General features: G+C 44.1%; 2 protein-coding genes across 2 annotated transcripts in view; both read right to left on the reverse strand.

Annotated features, from left to right (window-relative positions):
• Positions 1-2,322: 2,322 nt before the first annotated feature.
• Positions 2,323-4,747, reverse strand: ppp1r3g (protein phosphatase 1 regulatory subunit 3G; the record flags this gene model as incomplete). The annotated part of the gene is given in 3 exon segments (XM_084326769.1): positions 2,323-2,364; positions 2,367-2,607; positions 4,035-4,747. Coding segments are annotated over 3 exon segments (996 nt in total).
• Positions 4,748-15,807: 11,060 nt separating this feature from the next.
• LOC311238570 (uncharacterized protein) overlaps positions 15,808-20,264 on the reverse strand; it is a 51,582-nt gene continuing 47,125 nt past the window's right edge. Inside the window, exons 13-14 of the mRNA XM_084326669.1 lie at positions 18,456-18,740; positions 15,808-16,201 (exon numbers count right to left, since the gene is read on the reverse strand). Of these exons, the coding sequence (XP_084182795.1) occupies positions 18,460-18,740 (281 nt within the window). The 3' untranslated portion in view covers positions 15,808-16,201; positions 18,456-18,459. The remainder of the gene's footprint in view (positions 16,202-18,455; positions 18,741-20,264) is intronic.

Genomic DNA, 20,264 nt, shown 5'->3' on the forward strand with positions numbered 1-20,264 from the left:
AAAAAGTATGCAGTCTTCAAGTTCAAGTTCAAAAATTGCCACTTTTCTGCCCGCTTTTAAACCTTGGCAAATCAAACAGACAGATGTGCAAACTGCATCCTACTCAGAGGCCCTGTACTTTGGTCCCTGTGTTATGACTACTGGGCATACAGACAATATAAACAATATAAACAGACAGATAGGTAGGCAGACAGACATCCAGACAGACAGACAGGCAGACAGACAGACAGACGGACAGACAGACAGACAGGCAGACAGACAGACAGACATACAGACAGACAGACAGACAGACAGACAGACAGACAGACAGACAGACAGACAGACAGACAGACAGACAGACAGACAGACAGACAGACAGACAGACAGACAGACTGTTACAGTACATGTTTACATATGAATACTGCATATTCTGGTTAAGGTCTTCGGGTTAAATATCCCTGGGAAAAACATTTAGCACATCACAAGCTTCTGCCATTTGACATATTTCTGAATGAAACAGACCTTTTAAAACATATATATATATCTGAAACATTTACAGTTCTTGTACTGGACATTTCTTTTGGTGTTTGCCCTTAAGTGCAGAATGACGCAAATCACAGATTACGTTGTTTTTCCAGGAAGAGAAAACAATGGATTTCTTTAGAAATAAAAAGGCATGCAGTGATCTACTGTGTGGTCCATACAGGCTCTGACCCGGTTCTACTGTGTGGTCCATACAGTCTCTGACCCGGTTCTACTGTGTGGTCCATACAGGCTGTGACCCGGTTCTACTGTGTGGTCCATGCCATGCAGGCTGGCTAATGGCACTAATGTGACCCCTCATCTGATTCAGATTCCTTTTATTGTCCCGTCATTCAGTACTTTACAGCAAAAAAAATAGTGAAATTCACTTTGCTGTGGTCCCTCAACCATAGCAGCATCCAATAATATAAATAAAATAAAATTAGCATAGAATAAGATAAAATATGACTAAAATAAAGATGACTATATATACAGTACAGTTCTAAAACGTGTGCAGTGCAGATAACAGGATAGATATTATACAATTTTAAATAACAAAAGGTTATGTATGTACAGTCCCAACTTGGAAAAAAGTATGTTGTATGATGTGCAATGAGCAATGTGCAAATGTTCAGCAGTGGGTAAAATGCAATGTGCAATACAGTTTGATTGATTTGATTAACTGGCCAACACATTGGAACATTTGATGAGAAAATACGTTACTAATATTACTAACATGGGTTGGTTGGCCACTTCCATGTCAAACTCCCAGTATTGTATTGTAGTTGTGTGACTACTTGTATTGTAGTTGTGTTTTCAAATCCCCTTTCATATGTTTTAATATATATATCAATAATAATAATCAATAGAGGCCTTGCACAGTATGTTTCGTCCATGTTGGAAGAGACGACAGTTGCTACTACAGTATGAGAAATATTATATCAACAAGAAATGTAATTGGTGTTTTATTGCTGGATATTGTAAACAAGTCACAGTGGAACAGAAACATCACGCTTTGCAATGGTTACAGGCAGCCATGTTGGAAGAGATATCTGCATAAACATTCTATCCCCCCCACCCCACACACACACACAGTCACCACCCTCTTAAGCAGTTAACAAACACAGTCATCACCACTGTTAACAAACAATCCAGGTTTTGTGGTTGCAGTGTACCTCCTCCAATCATATCCACTTTGATTGACTGACAGGCCAAAGTAGCCTATCACACAATACGGCACAGGAAGTCCATCATTCCGACAGCCATCAGACTCTATCACGCATCGCTGACCACAGGGTGACAGTACTATCAAATCTTCCTGGACTTTTACTTTACTTTTAAATTGACACTGTACAATTGTACACTTTTTACTGTACACTTACTGTATATTTTATATTTTAGAATGTATATATACATAACATAGAACATGTCATGTATATCCCCGACCGTATTTTATTCTTATTCTTATTTTTACTCTTATTCGTGACTTTTGTTTTTGACTATTTAAATGTTTACCGTTTACTGAGAGCGATCTGTAGTGCCGAATTTTCCCTCGGGATAAATAAAGTATTTCTATTATATTCTATTCTAGAATAGGAAATATTATATCAAAACCAGGACAATTGACAAATAATAATCATCATTGTGAAGAACCCACTCGTGGCCACGGTGTCGAAAATACAAAAACTGTGACTTTAGTCGAAACATGTTTGATTCGTTCACGAGTTGTAGAGAAACAGATTCCAAAGAGACGTTTCCTCCGCCGGCACTGTCTCTGGTGGACGGAGAGCTTTTACGCGGCGCGACGCACACCGACGACTTTCAGGTGGCGTGGAAAGCGGCGCTCACAAGAAGAGGCGTCACACGCCGGGAGCGCAGTGGTGGTATCTCATGGTGTAGTTCTGTCCGTGGTTGTTGTCCCAGAACTCCCCCTCCTCGCTCCGCAGGTACACGGCCAAATGGACGGCGGAGCCGGTGTCCACGAAAGGCGGCGGTGTGTACATGGTGAAGGCGAAGCACTCCCCGATCGTCGGCTCACGAAAACTACCCACGGGCACCGGCAGGGCCTGCGCGTCCACGCTGGAGAGCCAGTCGTTGAAGGTGTACCTGAATGAATGAATGAAAACTTTATTTAACAGATTTAGCAGAATGGGTACAATATACAGTACGGCTCAATAGACACAATTATAACACATTGGGTGCCGTTCACGTAGATCTACGTTTTTCTGTGGCCCGACCGTTGAGTGCCGGAAACGTAGATCTACGTTTCTGTTTCGTTATTTATTTTATTCGCTACTGTTGCCATTCATAATCAATCAAGGCACCTTATTGTGCATGCTGTCCTGAATGTGTCTGGGATCGCAGACGGGCATTACCGCCGCCTAACGCCTTGCGTCCGCTATTGCACTCCATTTGAAACGATGTGGTTTGTTTTCTCGGCCGAGCTGCGGCGTGGGGGCGGGTTCTAAACACTCCGGCAAGACAAGCGGTCGCCGCGGTTGCCTCGACGAGTTCATCCGCCCGGCCGTTCATGTGCAATGCTGGATAACGTCGGACAAACGATCGCGATGAATATTTGGAATGGCGATCAGATAATTGGATTATATCCCACTGACAATCTACGGCGTTATTAGATCCATAGCTATAATATAAAATATAGGTTTAGCTCTACAAACAAGGTGAGCACTTACATGGGGTTAATGGGTGAATGAATGAATGAATGAATGAATGAATGAATGAATGAATGAAAACTTTATTTAACAGATTGCAGAATGGGTACAATACAGTACGGCTCAATACATACAATTGTTAAGGGGATGCAGACCTGAGAAAGACGTTTGTCTTGTTTCCATCAGGGTCCCCCATTTTCAATTCATATAGACATTTCTGACATACACAACATACATGACATTTATGGTATAGGGACATATAGGTATTTAGTACTGATACATTTGTGACATAGGCGGTATTCAAATATACAGTACTGTTACCCCTAGATCCTGACAGAGTATATACATAAGATGGGGAGGGGACTGTACATTAGGAGGGGGTGGGTGGGTGGGAGGGAAATATACATACGGCGGGGAGGGAATATATACATGCGGTGGTGAGGAGACTGTCTATTAGGAGGTAGTGGGGGTTTTGGGCATTTACGGTGGCCAGTTTCGAATTGCAGCCTCCCGTAGGTGCTCTTTAAGGTGGCAAGGCCTACGCACTTCCCGGAAGGGGCGTGGCACCCAAAGTTTTTGAATGAATGAATGAGTGAATGAATGAATAATGAAAACTTTATTTAACAGATTGCAGAATGGGTACAATACAGTATGGCTCAATACACGTGACACAATTGTTAAGGGGATGCAGACCAGAGAAAGACTTTCGTCTTGTTTACATCAGGGTCCCCCATTTTCAATTCATAGTGACATCATTTATGACATACACAACATACATGACATCATGACATTTATGGCATAGGGACATACATGACATACAGGTATATATAGTACTGTTACATTTGTGACATATACGACATATACCTCACACCGACCTCCTTCCAGGGACAGTCGCCAGAGGTAAACACCCGAATCTGACCACGGACGTCGAACTGCGTGACGGTTACGTTCTCCAGGGCGACGCGGCTCGTTCTGACCCTCGCCTCGAGCTCCTCGCCGGCCACCAGGAGGAAGCGCGGGACCAGCCGGCGCCGCTGCGCCTGCGCGGTCAGTCTGGAGGATGATTGGAAGCTCGCGCACAGTCCGTCGAGGTCCTCGTCCTGCAGCAGCTGCTGCTGGCGGCGCGGCGGGAAGCGCGCGGTGAGTCTCTGGAGCACTTTGCGCGGTATCTGGGGGTCCTCCAGACGGCTGAAGTGTTTGACGCTGGCCAGGTCCAGACCCAGGGAGTCCGCGAACGTCACCCGGCGTTTTCTCCCCCCGTTGTTACCGTCGTCGATGCCCGGCTCCTCCAGAAGACACACGTGCCCCGGGTAGGCGGGTAGAGACTTGGCTCTCCTCCTGTCTCTCATGTACCTCTCCAACTGTAACGCGTCCTCCGTGTCGTTTCCCATGAGATCATCATCCTCTTCTTCTCCTCCTCCGTCCTGCCGCCGTCCGGGCGGCGCCTCTCTGCCCCCCGCTGCCCCCTCCGGTGACTCCCCTCTGGGGGAACGCAGGAGAGGCGCCTCTCCGCCCCCCGCTGCCCCCTCTGGTGGTGACTCCCCCCGGGGGGAACGCAGGAGAGGCGACGCGGACATGTCTTTTAGCCGGTCCTGCTGCCCTGCTGCTGTGTGGCCCCTGGTGGTGGTCTGTCTGTCCCCCGCCGGTCAGAAGTCCAGCAGCACGTAGGTGTATTTTGGGTCACTTTTTGGTGAGACACGCCCCCCCCCTGATGATGATGTGTGGCTGGCTGGCTGTCCTCCCACTCGGCAACCTGCTGTTTGTTAAGGGCTGGGACGTCACTATGACATCATCATGTACCAGGTTTTTACCAAACATTAACTTTCCACTTCTACTGTTTATTGTGTGCGTGTGTGTAGGTGTGTGCATGCATGTTTTTATTTCACATGGCTTACGTTCAGTTCTTTAATTGTCATGTAACTTTATAATTGTTATTGAAAAGTTGTTACAAACAGTGCATAAAAAAAATAAAACTAAATGTAATTATATAACAGCATTCACTCGTGGCTACTGTAGTGCAGGTGCATCATGACATTTACCCTAGAGTCTAGACAAATATCTCTCGCCGCGACAGTCTATGCGTCATTGCGGCACACCACAGATTATGTTTGACTGAGTGGACCTGTACTTCCCCAATTGCACAAACTGTTGTCTTTGTTCTAAGTAACTCTTTAACCATTTGAGCCCTACTCCTCTGATCCCATACCTTTCCAATTTTAGTAGCAGAATATCATGATTTATAGTGTCAAACGCCTTCTTCAGATCTATGAAGACCCCTATTGCATACTTCTTATTATCAATTATGCTCGTCAGTTCTTCTACTAGGTCCATTAGTGCCAATGACGTTGAATGATTCGATCTAAATCCATATTGACCGTCTATAAGTAATGCGTGTTCATCAATGAAACTGTCCAATCGTGCAGCAAATACCTTTTCCATTATCTTTGAGAACTGGGAAAGGCGAGAAACCGGCCTATAGTTGGTGAATAGATTTTTCTCACCGGCTTTGAAGATCGGTATCACTTTTGCAGTTTTCATTTTGGTGGGGAAGGCACCCAGTTTGAATGAGAGGTTACAAATATGCACTAGTAAAGGGTCTGCTATGGCTATTACTACTTGCTTAATTAAGGTCATGTCAATGCCGTTCCAATCTGTTGATATTTTATTCTTAAAATTGTTCACAGTATCCATAATTTCATTTTATCCGTATTTCTCAAGAAGATAGTACTTGGGTTTCGTTCTTCAAAATAATTCGAAACACCTCCCCCTTGTGGCGGAGTTATCTCCTCTGCCAATTCTCCACTTGCACAAATTGAAAGTAGGCACTTCCGGCTGACTTCCGGTTGCCAATGGTACTTCCTGTCCCATCCAAATACATTGGTTTTAGCTACTTTTCTCCCCTTATTTAAACAACTTTGTCGGCACAGAGAGGCAATGAAACGTTTGTATTATTATAGTATAGAATGTATTTAATAAGCAAACGTTTGTCAGCAGGGTTTTTGGGCTGTATTTCATGTAAAAACGTTTACTGTTAGTTTCCTTGCTCAGCCAGCATTCGCTAACAGAAGCTAAGTGGTTAAACAGGCCGGATTAGCTTTGAGCTAACTATCTTTCCCGACCCATGTATTCATTCCATTCTAAACATAACGTTAGTTTACAAAACATGACCTGTCTATATAACGTTGAGGAACAAATTATAAGTGTGTGGGTGTGTGTTTTGGTGAACATTGGACTGCAAACAGAAAATGCATCACAGTTAGACAGTAGCTACTGTTAGCTGCCCTTCCGGATTAGCTTTGAGCTAACTATCTTTCCCGACCCATGTATTCATTCCATTCTAAACATAACGTTAGTTTACAAAACATGACCCGTCTATATAACGTTGAGGAACAAATTATATAGACGGGTAATGTTTTGAACAACTAACGTTACGTTTAGAATGGAATGCATCGGCAAAGATCCGTTAGCTCAAAGCTATTCCGGCCAGTTTATCAACTTCATGTAATTTAGAAATATGGTTTTATAGTGAAAATCATTACCAAAACGTCCGGAAAAACCTAACTGGAGCATTATAGACTGTCATACAAATGTACAAATGCTATAAGGTGGCAAGAAATGCACTATAAACAATACTTTGGGTCGGGAAAGATAGTTAGCTCAAAGCTAATCCGGAAGGGCAGCTAACAGTAGCTACTGTCTAACTGTGATGCATTCGACAGACAGACCGGCCCAGGCAGTTCAGCGTCGCGGAGCATTTAGCCAACATTTAGCTACATTAGTTAGCCAACAACCAGCCAGGCAGCGCCGTTATCTCACGGGACGAGTAGCTACATTAGTTAGCCAACAACCAGCCAGGCAGCGCCGTTATCTCACGGGATGAGTAGCTACATTAGTTAGCCAACAACCAGCGCCGTTATCTCACGCCCTCACGGGACGAGTAGCTACATTAGTTAGCCAACAACCAGCCAGGCAGCGCCGTTATCTCCCGGGACGAGTAGCTTCATTAGTTAGCCAGCAACCAGTCAAGCTAACGTTAGCTGGCTCCAGCAGCTTGTTGATGTCGTCGGGAGCATTTAGCCTGCTGGCTACCTAGCTCCACTTCAACCAGCATCGGGAGCCTGGCTGGTTGTTGGCTAACTAATGTAGCTACTCGTCCCGTGAGATAACGGCGCTGCCTGGCTGGTTGTTGGCTAACTAATGTAGCTACTCGTCCCGTGAGATAACGGCGCTGCCTGGCTGGTTGGCTAACTAATGTAGCTAAATGTTGGCTAAATGCTCCGCGACGCTGAACTGCCTGGGCCGGTCTGTCTGTCGAATGCATCACAGTTAGACAGTAGCTACTGTTAGCTGCCCTTCCGGATTAGCTTTGAGCTAACTATCTTTCCCGACCCAAAGTATTGTTTATAGTGCATTTCTTGCCACCTTATAGCATTTGTACATTTGTATGACAGTCTATAATGCTCCCGTTAGGTTTTTCCGGACGTTTTGGTAATGATTTTCACTATAAAATCATATTTCTAAATGACAGGAAGTTGATAAACTGGCCGGAATAGCTTTGAGCTAACGGATCTTTGCCGATGCATTCCATTCTAAACGTAACGTTAGTTGTTCAAAACATTACCCGTCTATATAATTTGTTCCTCAACGTTATATAGACTGGTCATGTTTTGTAAACTAACGTTATGTTTAGAATGGAATGAATACATGGGTCGGGAAAGATAGTTAGCTCAAAGCTAATCCGGAAGGGCAGCTAACAGTAGCTACTGTCTAACTGTGATGCATTTTCTGTTTGCAGTCCAATGTTCACCAAAACACACACCCACACACTTATAATTTGTTCCTCAACGTTATATAGACATGTCATGTTTTGTAAACTAACGTTATGTTTAGAATGGAATGAATACATGGGTCGGGAAAGATAGTTAGCTCAAAGCTAATCCGGCCTGTTTAACCACTAGCTTCTGTTAGCTAATGCTGGCTGAGCAAGGAAACTAACAGTAAACGTTTTTACATGAAATACAGCCCAAAAACCCTGCTGACAAACGTTTGCTTATTAAATACATTCTATACTATAATAATACAAACGTTTCATTGCCTCTCTGTGCCGACAAAGTTGTTTAAATAAGGGGAGAAAAGTAGCTAAAACCAATGTATTTGGATGGGACAGGAAGTACCATTGGCAACCGGAAGTCAGCCGGAAGTGCCTACTTTCAATTTGTGCAAGTGGAGAATTTAGGCCCCACATTAACAAAGAAACTGTTGAATCCTTCTGCCACCTAATTTTTATTACTTACTGACTTTCCCTCATCTATAAATTCATCTGGAAAGCCAGAACTAGTTGCTTTATTTCTTATAATTGAGTTTAATATATTCCATATTCCCTTTATGTTATTTTTTTTTTCTAATACATTATTATAGTACTCTCTTACATTTTCTTACAATATCAGTTAGTTTATTTTTATATAGTTTAAGTATAAACTTAATTTCTTTCTCTTTATTTCTGTGCTTTATAAATTCTCTATATAAGGTTTTTGCATTTGTTCTACTTTGCTGCATTGGACAGCTTCTGTCATATAACAGCAGGAACATATTCAGAAAAGAATCATAAGCAGAATCCACATCTATTGATTCATATACATTTCTCCAATCCTGTGATAATAGTTCTTTTCTGAACCTATTTAAAGTGTCCTCCGTTCTTTTTTTTTTTTTTATCCACTTTTTCTCCCATTTTCTACATTTTCTCCCATCCCAATTTCGTATCATCCAATTCAACCCTCCCCTGTCACGAACGCTGTTTCTTGCCTCCCACAAGCCGGCTGCAATGTGGACTAAGTCATACATAGCACAAGTCCCCTCCGGTACTTGAGGTAACAGCAGTTGCATCTTTTCACCTGCGCAGCTCGATCTCTCAGTGGCGAGGAGTAACGCGTGGGAGGCTCACGCTGCCCCCGACACTTCCTGATTCTACTGCGCAGGCGCACCAACCGACCTGTAGGAGTCGCTGTCCACAACGCCCGATCCCCACCCATCAGTTTCCCACCTCCTAATACGGCCAATGTGTATTAGTATGAACGACCAGCTAAACTGAAAGCAATGTGGAGCGCTGGGCTCGAACAGGCAAGCCCAGCGTCTCCGCATTCGTGGCGAGCGCCTTGCCCACTACGCCACGTAGCCGCCATAAGTGTCCTCCGTTCTTAATCTCCTTTGCATGATTACTTTACTATCAACCACTTTAACATCACAATGATAGACTACAAACACCGATAAATGGTCACTAATGTCGTTTATTAATAGTCCTCTCTCTATATTATCTATTAAATTATTAGTAAGTATATTATCTATTAATGTTGCTGAGTGACATGTGATTATACTCGGTTGTGTAATAATAGGAAATAGACTCCTACTATACATTGCATCCTTAAATTCGTCTATCAATGATAGTTTGTTAGGATTTAAAAAATCTATATTATAATCACCACAAATAAAAGTAACCTTCTGGTCAGTGTTTGTAATCATACCTTCCATCGTTTGTCTGAAACGAATGTGGGACCATGTCTTGCAAAACATATAGGCAATGCTCATGGTTCTCCAACTGATTTTATAAGTTATGAGTATGCTTCTCTAAATGCTTTTGAGCCTGTAAAGACCTCAGAAGTACTTGATATTATTATGAGCCTAAAAAACTCTTCTCCTGGCCATGATGAAATTCCAGCCTCTTTGATCAAAAAGGTTGCATCTTCAATTATTGATCCTTTATCCTTAATTTTTTCCATGTCCCTTGAATCAGGCACTATCCCTCAAGCCTTCAAAATTGCCAAGGTTATACCGCTGTTTAAAGCTGATGACCCCTCTGTATTCTCAAACTATCGTCCTATATCGATACTACCTTGTTTTTCAAAGATTATTGAAAAGCTGGTATATAGTAGAATCATGAAACATCTAGATGAACAATATCTTGTTCGAACATCAGTATAATAACTTTATAATAACAACTTTATTTGTATAGCACTTTTCATACAGAGGTTGCAGTTCAAAGTGCTTCACAACAGTAAAAAATACAGGCATAAGCGGGCATAAAAAAGATACAGGTAGCAAGGTATGGCAAATCACAGTGTTTCACATTAGGATCTAGCATCCCAATAGGCTCTCCGCTTACAGTTTTCAGTAACACAAATAATAAAAATAGTTTACAATGATTCAGTTTAAAAATAGTCTAAAAATTATAAAATAGAATACAGGCATGAGCGAGCATAGCAAGGTATGGTAAATCACGGTGTTTCACATTAGGATCTAGCATCCTAATAGGCTCTCTATTCAGTAATACAATTAATCACAGTGTTTCACATTTGGATCTAGCAAATAATACAAATAGTTTAAAATGATTCAGTTTAAAAATAGTAAAAGTGCAATAACCGACACATGAATTTGATAGGCAGTGTATAAGAGTAGGCAGGGTAAGAATAGTGCAGGTAAATACAAGTTGTGTCAGGATATCCCTGATGTTTCCTCTTGCCACTAGGTGGTAGCAGATATCTATCAGTGAAATGCCTGAGCAAAGAGATAGGTTTTAAGCTGTCTTTTAAAGATGTCTAGCGAGTTGGCTTCCCTGATGTTTTGGGGTAGTTTGTTCCATAGTTTTGGGGCATAGTTGATAAAGGCTGCATTACCGATCCTCTTTTGACTGCTTCTGGGAGCCTCTAGTAGTCCAGCAGCTGATGATCGCAGTGTTCTTGCTGGTGTGTAATTTCGTAGAGTGTTGGCGATGTAGCTAGGTCCCTGTCCATTTAGAGCTTTGTATGTAAGGAGAATGACCTTAAAGTCAATTCTAAATGTTACAGGAAGCCAGTGTAAAGCAGCTAAAACTGGACTAATGTGCTCTCTCCTTTTGGTTCTAGTTAGCAGTCGGGCTGCAGAGTTTTGGATTAGCTGAAGCCTCTCTGTGGTTTTCTTAGGGAGACCTGTGAAAAGTGCATTACAGTAGTCTAACCGGCTAGATATGAATGCATGAATTAGCTTCTCAGCATCGTTCTGATTAATAAATGGTCGTACTTTTGCTATATTTCTGAGATGGAAGAACGATGTTTTCGTCACTTTGCTAATATGAGAATTGAAGTTCAGTTCTGAATCTATGATAACCCCAAGACTAGTGACCTCAGATTTGATCCAAGGGGTTAGTCCCCCCAGGTTCTTTATTAATGTTTATTTTTTAGTTTGAGCCGATAATTAGAATTTCAGTTTCGTTCTCGTTTAGTTTCAGGAAGTTCTTACTCATCCATTTATTTATTGCCAGTAAGCAGTCTGTAATGGAGCTAATCGCTGTATCATTTGGTTCAGCAGATATGTATAGTTGTGTATCATCCGCATAGCTATGGAAATCTACATTATGTTCTCTGATGATATCACGTAACATGTAAAGGGAGAAGAGTAAAGGACCTTGGCTTTAGAAAAAAAAATACTCTACATATATGGCTCTTTTGCACCTTAGAGAAAAAATTACAGCTGCACTGGAGAAAAATGAATATACGTTAGGAATTTTCTTAGATTTATCAAAGGCTTTTGACAGTGAATCACGAAATTTTATTATCAAAAATGTCATGTTATGGTCTTAAAAAACAGGTTATACAATGGGTTGAGAATTACTTTGTAGTTTTCAATGGTAATCGATCACAGCTGGCTGTACTAAAATGTGGTGTTCCACAAGGACCCTTGTTGTTTTTGATTTATGTGAATGATCTTGCAAATGCATCCAGTTTATTGTCACCTATATTATTTGCTGATGACACAAATCTCTTCGTCACCGACAAGAATTTTGATTCCCTTATTGATAAAGCAAATTCTGGACTCATTCATTTTTCCTATTGGTTTCAGTTAAACAAGTTATCACTCAATGTCAAAAAATCTAACTTCATTATTTTTAGAAATAAGAACAAAAACATTTCAGACAGAACCAAGATTTGTATCAATAACAATGAACTTGCACAAGTTTCATCAGTGAAATTCTTAGGTGTCAATATCGATGAGAAACTCTGCTTTAAGAATCATTGTGAAATTGTTTGCAAGAAGGTTTCAAAATCGTTGGGCATTATAAAAATGGTGTCTGTTTTTTATTGATGAAAACGCATAATATGGTTTTTACCTATACATTCGGATCAGCAGTTCAGCACCTGCACTGTTGGTGGGTGAGCCTAGTAAAGGATGTCGCATTGCGTTCATCTTCAATGAATGGACCAATGCAATAGTCTAACAAAGCCCCCCCTCTCTCTCTATATATCTCACACACACACACACACACCCACACACACACACACACACACTTCAGAAACAAACATAGCTACCCCCCCCAGCTACGCCCCTGACCGGGCTAATCAAGGAATCAACTATCAGCTGAAGATATGGCTGTTATAACGTCCCTGTGTGTTAGGGGCCCCCTGGGCAGATAGGGCTTCTGTTCTGTGTGTTAGGGGCCCCCTGGGCAGACAGGGCTTCTGTTCTGTGTGTTAGGGGCCTCCTGGGCAGATAGGGCTTCTGTTCTGTGTGTTAGGGGCCTCCTGGGCAGATAGGGCTTCTGTTCTGTGTGTTAGGGGCCCCCTGGGCAGATATGGCTTCTGTTCTGTGTGTTAGGGGCCCCCTGGGCAGATAGGGCTTCTGTTCTGTGTGTTAGGGGCCCCCTGGGCAGATAGGGCTTCTGTTCTGTGTGTTAGGGGCCCCCTGGGCAGATAGGGCTTCTGTTCTGTGTGTTAGGGGCCTCCTGGGCAGATAGGGTGTCTGTGTGTTAGGGGCCTCCTGGGCAGATAGGGTGTCTGTGTGTTAGGGGCCCCCTGGGCAGATAGGGCTTCTGTTCTGTGTGTTAGGGGCCTCCTGGGCAGATAGGGTGTCTGTGTGTTAGGGGTCTCCTGGGCAGATAGGGTGTCTGTGTGTTAGGGGCCTCCTGGGCAGATAGGGTGTCTGTGTGTTAGGGGCCTCCTGGGCAGATAGGGTGTCTGTGTGTTAGGGGCCTCCTGGGCAGATAGGGTGTCTGTGTTAGGGGCCCCCTGGGCAGATAGGGTGTCTGTGTGTTAGGGGCCTCCAGGGCAGATAGGGTGTCTGTGTGTCCCGTAGCGGTGAAAAGGTGCGTCTTGAGAGCAGATGTGAAGGTGTCCAGGGTTGGGGCGTTGTGGATTTCAGGGGGGAGAGAGTTCCAGAGGGTAGGGGACGCCACGCTGAAGGCTCTGTGAGAGAGTTCCAGAGGGGGGGGGGGACGCCACGCTGAAGGCTCTGTGAGAGAGTTCCAGAGGGGGGGGGGGGACGCCACGCTGAAGGCTCTGTGAGAGAGTTCCAGAGGGGGGGGGGGACGCCACGCTGAAGGCTCTGTGAGAGAGTTCCAGAGGGTAGGGGACGCCACGCTGAAGGCTCTGTGAGAGAGTTCCAGAGGGGGGGGGGGGGACGCCACGCTGAAGGCTCTGTGAGAGAGTTCCAGAGGGGGGGTGGGGGACGCCACGCTGAAGGCTCTGTGAGAGAGTTCCAGAGGGGGGGGGACGCCACGCTGAAGGCTCTGTGAGAGAGTTCCAGAGGGGGGGGGGACGCCATGCTGAAGGCTCTGTGAGAGAGTTCCAGAGGGGGGGGGGGGACGCCATGCTGAAGGCTCTGTGAGAGAGTTCCAGAGGGGGGGGGGACGCCATGCTGAAGGCTCTGTGAGAGAGTTCCAGAGTGTAGGGGACGCCACGCTGAAGGCTCTGTGAGAGAGTTCCAGAGGGGGGGGGGACGCCACGCTGAAGGCTCTGTGAGAGAGTTCCAGAGGGTAGGGGACGCCACGCTGAAGGCTCTGTGAGAGAGTTCCAGAGGGGGGGGGGACGCCACGCTGAAGGCTCTGTGAGAGAGTTCCAGAGGGGGGGGGACGCCACGCTGAAGGCTCTGTGAGAGAGTTCCAGAGGGGGGGGGACGCCACGCTGAAGGCTCCGTCCCCGAAAGTCCGCAACCTGGTGCGAGGGATGGAGAGGAGACCCAGATCAGAGGATGGTAGGTTTCCGATTAGGGGAGTGGTTAGGGGAGTGGTTAGAGGAGTGGTTAGAGTGGTTAGGGGAGTGGTTAGAGGAGTGGTTAGAGGAGTGGTTAGAGGAGTGGTTAGAGGAGTGGTTAGGGGAGTGGTTAGGGGAGTGGTTAGGGGAGTGGTTAGGGGAGTGGTTAGAGGAGTGCTTAGGGGAGTGGTTAGGGGAGTGGTTAGAGGAGTGGTTAGAGGAGTGGTTAGAGGAGTGGTTAGGGGAGTGGTTAGGGGAGTGGTTAGGGGTGGACACAATTGGACTATTGTTCACACCTATCACCTGACTGCCAAGGTGTTAAAAATGCAGCCAGACTTTAGATCGGATTGGCTCTGTTTTTCCTCTGCTCTGAGACTTGAGGTTTAACTAGATTTAACTAGATACAAAATATTATCTGTAAAAATATGAAAAATGACAGAGGGAGACTTGTGGCTCGTGCTGCTGGGCCCGGTAACCCTGACCCTGACCCGCTCACATGAAACAAGTCAAATAATCTGCCAGTGCAGTAAACTAATTTGGCTTGGCAAGATTTCTCAAAATAAGTACAAAATATCTAGGGTTCTCTCTCCTGGTTGGATAAAGTGGGAAGGGATACCAGTTCCGTTTACTGCAGAGTGGAGGGACTGGGAGACCCATGTTACTGACCAGACACTCTGTATCAGTGATGGCTGTTTACTGCAGAGTGGAGGGACTGAGAGACCCATGTTACTGACCAGACACTCTGTATCAGTGATGGCTGTTTACTGCAGAGTGGAGGGACTGGGAGACCCATGTTACTGACCAGACACTATATATCAGTGATGGCTGTTTACTGCAGAGCGGAGGGACTGGGAGACCCATGTTACTGACCAGACACTCTGTATCAGTGATGGCTGTTTACTGCAGAGTGGAGGGACTGGGAGACCCATGTTACTGACCAGACACTATATATCAGTGATGGCTGTTTACTGCAGAGCGGAGGGACTGGGAGACCCATGTTACTGACCAGACACCCTGTATCAGTGATGGCTGTTTACTGCAGAGCGGAGGGACTGGGAGACCCATGTTACTGACCAGACACTATATCAGTGATGTCTGTTTACTGAAGAGCAGAAGGACTGGGAGACCCATGTTACTGACCAGACACTCTGTATCAGTGATGGCTGTTTACTGCAGAGTGGAGGGACTGGGAGACCCATGTTACTGACCAGACACTCTGTATCAGTGATGACTGTTTACTGCAGAGTGGAGGGACTGGGAGACCCATGTTACTGACCAGACACTCTGTATCAGTGATGGCTGTTTACTGCAGAGTGGAGGGACTGAGAGACCCATGTTACTGACCAGACACTCTATATCAGTGATGTCTGTTTACTGCAGAGTGGAGGGACTGGGAGACCCATGTTACTGACCAGACACTCTATATCAGTGATGTCTGTTTACTGCAGAGCGGAGGGACTGAGAGACCCATGTTACTGACCAGACACTCTATATCAGTGAGGGCTGTTTACTGCAGAGCGGAGGGACTGGGAGACCCATGTTACTGACCAGACACTCTATATCAGTGATGACTGTTTACTGCAGAGTGGAGGGACTGGGAGACCCATGTTACTGACCAGACACTCTATATCAGTGATGGCTGTTTACTGCAGAGTGGAGGGACTGGGAGACCCATGTTACTGACCAGACACTCTATATCAGTGATGGCTGTTTACTGCAGAGTGGAGGGACTGGGAGACCCATGTTACTGACCAGACACTCTGTATCAGTGATGGCTGTTTACTGCAGAGTGGAGGGACTGGGAGACCCATGTTACTGACCAGACACTCTACATCAGTGATGGGTGTCTGAATGTAGAGCTATTTAACACTTTATTTAAACAAAGAAATACCACTTACAGCTCCTTTAACATAATGAGATAAAAAATAAAAAGAAAAAAGACAAATAGGGTGAACATTCTTCCACTTCTCTTCTCCAGTTCCCTCCACATCCAACATGGAGTTGCTTAATGGCCAGATGGGTGTGATTCTGCCGTCTCTGTGGGACAATTGAAACATATATTCATATTAGTCAGTGAGTTTCTGTGAGTGTTGTTGCAGTATAGCATAAACCTCGGAACTGTAATATTGTAAGATCCATCAATAATCATCTAGGCATGGTCTATTAGAATGAAATCGGCAGGTTTCAACAAGTTAAACTGAAGACTTTTTAATACAACTTAGAGCAAAATGTAATACCAATTTCACGGCCATGCTAGCAAAAAAACAACAACAACGCATAGCAACACTGAACTAGCGGCTGCACTTTGCACGGCAATTTAAATGATTGCGCGTTCCTCACAAGCTCTCGCCAGACGCACCAACACCCCAGTAGCTCCGCAGAAAACTACTTGAATACAAAAACATTTCATATATTTAATATAATTTCATCTCCTGACAGCCGGGATTTTTTAATTGTAGCATGTGTAGGGACGGAACGCCAATGCATTTAGTATAATACACGTTGCGGGCTATTACCAGCCTCCCAGGAATTACCCTAGACCGCTCTAAAACCATACTTATATTCACCACGGTATAAAATAGGGATGCACCGAAGTTTCGGCCACCGAAAGTTTTCGGCCGAAAATGACCAAAAATGGCCTTTCGGCTTTCGGCCGAAAGAGTTTTTTCACCGAAAATATATCACCGAAACAGAAACAACCTGTAACCTAACGCGTGTTGTTGTGATGATGTCATCAAAACGTGGCTTCAGTCATTACATGCGCACCGTTTCTTTTTTTTTTAAACTTAATTTTTTAGCGTTTATCGCTTTTCTGGTCAAGCATGACCGACAGATACAGGGTGAAACGGGATATAGAGCAGGGGAAGACCTTCTGGCAAATGACGGCGGGTCCGGGAATCGAACTCGGAGTCCACCAGATCCGTGACGCAGCACGGTTTTCCCCGACGCAGAAATAGCGCCGAGATATGCGGTGAGCTACTGGAGCTCCCCACATGCGCACTGTTTCTATGTGTCGCGCTGTTTCTATATAAACTCAGCGCGCAAAGCGTCCAATAAATGAGTCTTTAACATGCTTTATATCCTTATTTACTATATGCCCGTTGCGGTTAACTTAAGAGGGGGGGGATTGTGTTTCTCACATTGACGCTGTCTGTCGTTGATAATATAATCTGAAGAGCATTATTATTATCATTCTCGAGAATACACGTCGCGCGTCTACTGTGCCAAAGTCAAGAGAGCACATTCATCTGCGGACTAGAAAGGTGCGCTCAGTAGAGCACAGATGTCTGCCACTTGACTTGGAATTAATGTACTGTATGCATTCAGAAGTGCTGAATAAATGTTTTATGGACCCATAATAGTGATTATTTATTATTTAAGTTAAGTTTTGCCATAATCATATATTTTTCCATAATCAGGTAGCTGAACAACATTGGTAAAAAATTCTATTCTATGAATAATTTTCGGCCTTTCGGCATTCGGTTTTCGGCCAACTGTTTCCTATTTTCGGTATCAGTTTCGGCCAAGAATTTCCCATTCAGTGCATCCCTAGTATAAAACGGGAATGTAATGATAAAAAAATTATTTCTTTTTCACATATTGAACGATAGATAGTCGATGTCAAATGGGCCATAGTATTGTATCCATAGCTATAATATAGAATATAGTTATAGCCCTGCAAACACCGCCACGTATTCCTATACTTTAGAACGCTGGCCTTTTAACCACACATCTCGCTCCGGTGCTGATTGAGTTAAGGGTCATGAGTCAAATCTGAAACTATTTGTAAAAATATATGATGATCATAAATGTTCACAGAAGTAATTTATGGAAGTCTGGACATAACTTTCAGTTTGGCCTGAAGATGGCGCTAGAGGAAAGGTCACAGGGTCACCAAAATCAGTAGGTTTATTCCTTTAGGAGTCATGAATGTTCCCATAAAAAATGTGTGACTGTAACAACTCAAATGTCAGGAGATATGTTCATTTTCCATTTTTAACCTGAAGGTGTCACTAGAGGAAAGGTCATGGGGTCACCAAAGGTCATGGGGTCACCAAAATAATAAAAAAGCATGCGAGTCAGACTACAGTGGAGGTAATTAGTAGAGTCAAGTGTTCCTTTATTAACCCCCTTGGGGAAATTCAGGATTTTTCAAATTATGCATTTATTTTGCTATCATTATATATATATATATATATATTGGCCATTAATATCGTCAAGCTAACAGATATATCCGTCTTGTTTGTGTAGGCTAAACTTCTAAAGGGGTGTAAATGAATGCAAGACATACCTGTTTAGAGACGTGCTGCTTTGTCTGCCAGTGTTTCAGACAGTTTATTTTGGTTAATCTTCTCCAGAATCCTACAGGTGACAGACATACCATGTCCTCCATGGGTCTGCCATATCTTATCCACAACTTCACGAACTGGGGCTTCAGGAGGTAGATCAGCCGGAGGTATCACTGAGAGGCCGTCCGCCTCAGCCTGAGTGAGGAGCCATATAAAGTTCTCTAGCGACTTAGCATTCAGCTGATTCAGAATGACGAACAACAGCGTTGGCAAACCCCTGTTCATATCTGCAAATAGAAAAACAATTATAAAATGTAAAATTAATTATTTTAATATACTATGACTACTATATATAGTATATATAATTATAATAAGTTGTAGTAGCAGTAATTGTAATCATGCAGTTGTAGTAGCAGCATACTAGACCTACTATATATAGCCAATGAAAAACCTATTTCAAAAGCAATTTGAATTAAATCTTCGATGATCGTGTGTAGCGCACTATTGGAGATTATTATGAAGAGGGAAAAAAGGTGATGATCCATCCATAAGGTGCGTTTTCAGCAGACTCGGCATTAAATCATAAAAATACTAAAGTCAAACCGGCCGAGGATGCCAAGTCGAGAAGCAGGTAAGAATACCCATCGTGGTTTTCTGAATAGAACAATCTATGTATCAACATGAGGCGTTGGTCCTTTGACCTGGAAATGTATTCGTGTCGAGCAACAAGCACGAACTGCGCATGCTGCGCACAAAAGACGCAATATCTCTCTTCCTAGTAAATGAGCATGGTAAATGGTAAATGGCTGCATTTATATAACGGCTTTTATACAAAGCGCTTTACAATTTGTTCCTCACGTTTTACCCGTTCACTCACACACCGACGGCGGAGGCGACCATGCGAGGTGCCAACCTGCTCATCGGGAGCAGTTAGGGGGCTAAGTGTCTTGCTCAAGGACACTTCAACACGCTGCCCGGGAGGAGCAGGAATCGAACCGGGAACCTTCGGATTACCAGACGACTGCTCTACCTCCTGAGCCACTGTCGCATGAATTATTGTTAAACAGTCTTTAGGCTGGGGTTGCACAGGAACGGATGTTTGTAGAAACAAACGGTTTGTTCCCTGTTGGAGTATAAATATAAGCATTTAAAATGAGCCATAGTATGTCTCCATAGCTATAATATAGAATATACGATGGGTCTACAAACATCGTTAAAACGGTCTGAAACGCTGGCGCCAGGGATTAGAGATGGGAAAACAGCGTGGCTGTGAGGATTGGTTCTTTCCCCACCACAGGCTTCCTAAAGTACTGTGATGATTGGTCCGCTCCTCACCCACACGCTCCGTTCCTTTAAGGTATTTTGTTAATTAATTGCATTCCCCGCCACACGCTCCGTTCCTGTAAGGAGCCGTGTTGATTGGCGCTCTCCCCACCACACGCTTCTGGAGCAATGATCAATTTCATCCCGCAGCTGTCACAGCTTGTCATCAGCGCCCTGTGGCTTTATATACCCTGATCCCCCTACTATCGATGTTGGATCGTTTTGAATATTCTCCTGCATTTGCCTGTCTTTCCCGTCGCTGTTCCCTGTTTGTTGCTCCCCAGGACTTTCGTGAAGTAATCCCTGTGGAGAACCTGATTCCCCGTACGAAGCTGCGCCTCGTTTATCTGCCCGCTTTACGCGCTGCGCTCTGGTGAGTTTTTGGAAACAGTTCTTTTTGGATCACCAATTTTTTGTGTGTTTGTGAAACACCGAAGAGATCCCGTTTTTGTTATACTGTTCTCACCTATTTTTTGTGTTGGATTTAC

The sequence above is a fragment of the Notolepis coatsorum genome, assembly GCF_963971535.1.
Source record: "Notolepis coatsorum genome assembly, chromosome: 12".
NCBI lineage: Eukaryota > Metazoa > Chordata > Actinopteri > Aulopiformes > Paralepididae > Notolepis > Notolepis coatsorum.